Source organism: Entelurus aequoreus, linkage group LG14 (genome assembly GCF_033978785.1).
Source record: "Entelurus aequoreus isolate RoL-2023_Sb linkage group LG14, RoL_Eaeq_v1.1, whole genome shotgun sequence".
NCBI classification, from domain to species: Eukaryota; Metazoa; Chordata; class Actinopteri; order Syngnathiformes; family Syngnathidae; genus Entelurus; species Entelurus aequoreus.
The window spans coordinates 1,609,497-1,613,094 of NC_084744.1; the positions used below are offsets into that span (position 1 = coordinate 1,609,497).

Here is a 3,598-nt window from a genome sequence, read left to right on the forward strand (position 1 = left end):
TTCAATGTAACATGTGGTATGTAAACATCACATGTATGGTCCAAAACAACCCAAACCCAGACTTAATTACATTTTACTGTAACATGGGATATGTAAACATCACATGTATGGTCCAAAACAACCCAAACCCAGACTTAATTACATTTTACTGTAACATGTGGTATGTAAACGTCACATGTATGGTCCAAAACAACCCAAACCCAGACTTAATTACATTTTACTTGTAACATGTGGTATGTAAACGTCACATGTATGGTCCAAAACAACCCAAACCCAGACTTAATTACATTTCAATGTAACATGTGGTATGTAAACATCACATGTATGGTCCAAAACAACCCAAACCCAGACTTAATTACATTTCAATGTAACATGTGGTATGTAAACATCACATGTATGGTCCAAAACAACCCAAACCCAGACTTAATTACATTTCAATGTTGCATACCATCCCTTCACTCTCCTTTTGTGTGTCTGCACCACTTCATGGCAGTGCTTTGATCATGATCACCTGTGTTCTGTCGAAATGAGCTAACTCACGCTACATACTTAGCATCTAAAGGTTCGTAATGGTTTGTAAACACAGTTGGGATAGGCTCCAGCAACCCCCGCCACCCTCAGATGGAGATGTCATGGTGTCTTCTCACCAGGAAGCATGTAGACAATTACAGCGCGAGGAAGTTGACGTTGATGCTAACGATGGAAACCTAAATCACCGTTTAAACGAGGGATGCCTAAAGTGGGGCCCGCGGGCCCGTTGTTTCATTTCGTTTGGCCTGCCAAAATGTGGCTAGCAAAAAAATCAGTAGATTTTACCGTAAAAACCTGGCAGCTCAGTCGCTGAAATGTGTGGTAAAATCCTCACTGGTACCAACAACAACTTCTTAAAAACAGTAGATTTTAGGGCAAAAAAAGTAGCAGCTCAGTCTCTAGAATTGTGCCTAAAAAGTAACAGCGGTACTGTTTTTTCAATTTATAGCGACAATGACCGTCGACGTTTCTGCAGAAAACTCGCCAAAATTGTACCAAAAAAATAACAGTTCTTGTTTTTCCAATTTACAGTAATGTACTGTAAAGAAACCAAATGGCCATAGATTTTAAAACCTAAAAATTATATCGTAAAAACAACAGTGGTACAGTTTTTCTATTTATTTACAGTATTTTGGTGTAGAACCAAACTGCCGCAATTGACTACCTTACATTTATATTTGGCGGTACGTGGCTAGTTTCCTCACTCGGGGTGCATCGCACGGTAAAAATGGCCGTTAGGTTTAGGGACACTTTGGACCTCGGATGCAGAAAGTTTGGGCACCCCTGGTTTCAACAACAGCAGCTATCGTGAAAACAAAGGTTGCGTGTTCAGAGAGGAACTACAACCATAAGAGTCGTGCCCGACTACCATGCGGGAGCGGGAGCATTATTTGATACCTGTCGGAATGTGCAACCACTCTATGGTATTAATAACTCAATCATAGCCACTCTGCAGTGAGAGCGTTTCGAAACTTAAGGTAGCATTTTTTGAAATTATGCAACCGGTAGCTTTTTTGGACGAAGCAGCTCATTTCGACAGAACAAGGGCATGCGGCAGCCATTTATGGTGTTTATTTCATTTTTTCTGTCTTAGACAGGACGTCTGGGTTAGTTTTTGCCTCGTTCCCTGGAGAATCCTTCTTGTGACCGAAGCACAGAGGGTCGTGGGTTGGTCAATGTGTCCAGGACTAGTTGCAGTGTGCACAAACAACCACCAGGTAGAACCTGTGAGCAGGTAATTCTGCATCGTCCTTCTTATCAGGTCAGTAATGCATTCTTCACCCGGGCTTTAAGTGAGGGCTGAGGCATAAACTAACCCGGTTTACTTTGACAAACATTAGTTTTTCATTGAAATGAAGTCAAAACAAGTCAAAAGGATTACATTGACATGTGTGTGCACTACGGTAGAGACCGAGGGCCGACAGATGAGATGAGAAGGTCTTGCAAGAGAGAAGACGAAGGAATGTTCTGGACCGTACCTTCCTCATCCTGCAGCTTCTGAAGGCAGTGGCAGCTTCCTTCGACAAACAAACGACAAGTTGAGCAGACATGAAATAAAAATTGCACCTGGCAAGTCCATGCTCCCGGCATCTCTCAGATGGCGTGACGGAGGTTTCCATCCAACGACCAAGGTGCCGTGGCTTCAATGGCATGCACTTCTGGGTTCTCTTGTGGCTTTACGTTTTGAAAAGGCGAAACAGGCTGCGTCAACACAACCTCCAACATGGCCGACCACCTTGGCCACACAGTCAGCGTTGGGAGGGTCTGTGCCTTGCAGGTATCAGATGCGAACCGGCGGTCCGGAGGGCGCTGTGAGGGGTACTTGGGAGCCGCAGTCATAGTCGAGTCCAGCCATCCTGGAGCGGCTCATCATTCGACTCTGGGAGTACACTCGTCTGTCCGTTTGTCTGTCCCTGAAACTGCGGATGTAGCTCTGCGGACACACACACGGCAGCGGCTTGAGAGCATGGCCACAAGAAATCAAAAGCAGGGTCGAAAAGGTTCAGGCGAGTTGGCGGCCATGGATGACACAGGCAGTCAGGTTCTTGCCAATGCCCGACCCACCATCGAAAGTTTCAGGAAGATTGGATCACGTGGAAAGAAGTTATGACTGTTACAGGTTTCGGGCGATGTTAGTGCCTTTAAAGTCAAGCAGTCTAGTCTTTCCCAACGTCCCGACCCACCATGGACAATTTCGGGAAGATCGGAGCATGTCGAAGGGACTTAAGACCATTAAAATTTTCCGCCACAATCGGGCGATATTCATCTTGATAGCGATGTTTGGTCACGATCAGAACCCGACCTAAAGGCCTCGTACTGTATCAGCTCAGAAAAAGATCCAATCTTAAGTGCAGTAAGGACAGTTTGGCGGTTTATTGCAAAGGGCAGTTTTGGCCGGCCACTACGGATGGGTACAAATCGGGTCCCCATTTGTCTGTCCCTGAAACTGCGGCAGCGGCTTAAGGCCATGGCCACAAGAAATCAAAAGCAGGGTCGAGAGGGTTCAGGTTCGAGAGGGTTCAGGCCAGTTGGTGGGCAGCACGGATGACACAGGCAGTCAGGTTCTTGCCAATGCCCGACCCACCATCGAATGTTTTAGGAAGAGCGGATCACGTGGAAAGAAGTTATGACTGTTACAAGTTTCGGGCGATATTAGTGCCTTTAAAGTCAAGCAGTCTAGTCTTTCCCAACGCCCCGACCCACCATGGACAATTACGGGGAGATCGGAGCATGTCGAAGGGACTGAAGACTTAAAATTTTGTACCACAATCGGGCGATATTCGTCTTGATATCGATGTTTGCTCACGATCAGAACCCGACCTAAAAGCCTCGTACTGTATCAGCTCGGAAGGAGATCCAATCTTAAGTGCAGTAAGGACAGTTTGGCGGTTTGTGGCAAAGAGCAGTTTTCGCCGCCCACTACGGATGGGTACAAATCGGGTCCTCGTTTGTCTGTCCCTGAAACTGCGGCAGCGGCTTGAGAGCATGGCCACAAGAACTCAAAAGCAGGGTCGAGAGGGTTCAGGCCAGTTGGTGGGCAGCACGGATGACACAGGCAGTCAGGTTC

The 3,598-nt window shown here is 46.4% G+C and overlaps 1 protein-coding gene across 1 annotated transcript in view; it reads right to left on the minus strand.

The window, feature by feature from the left end:
• tmem198a (transmembrane protein 198a) overlaps positions 1–3,598 on the minus strand; it is a 62,318-nt gene continuing 58,720 nt past the window's right edge. Inside the window, exon 8 of the mRNA XM_062070451.1 lies at positions 1–2,464. Within this exon, the coding sequence (XP_061926435.1) occupies positions 2,312–2,464 (153 nt within the window). The 3' untranslated portion in view covers positions 1–2,311. The remainder of the gene's footprint in view (positions 2,465–3,598) is intronic.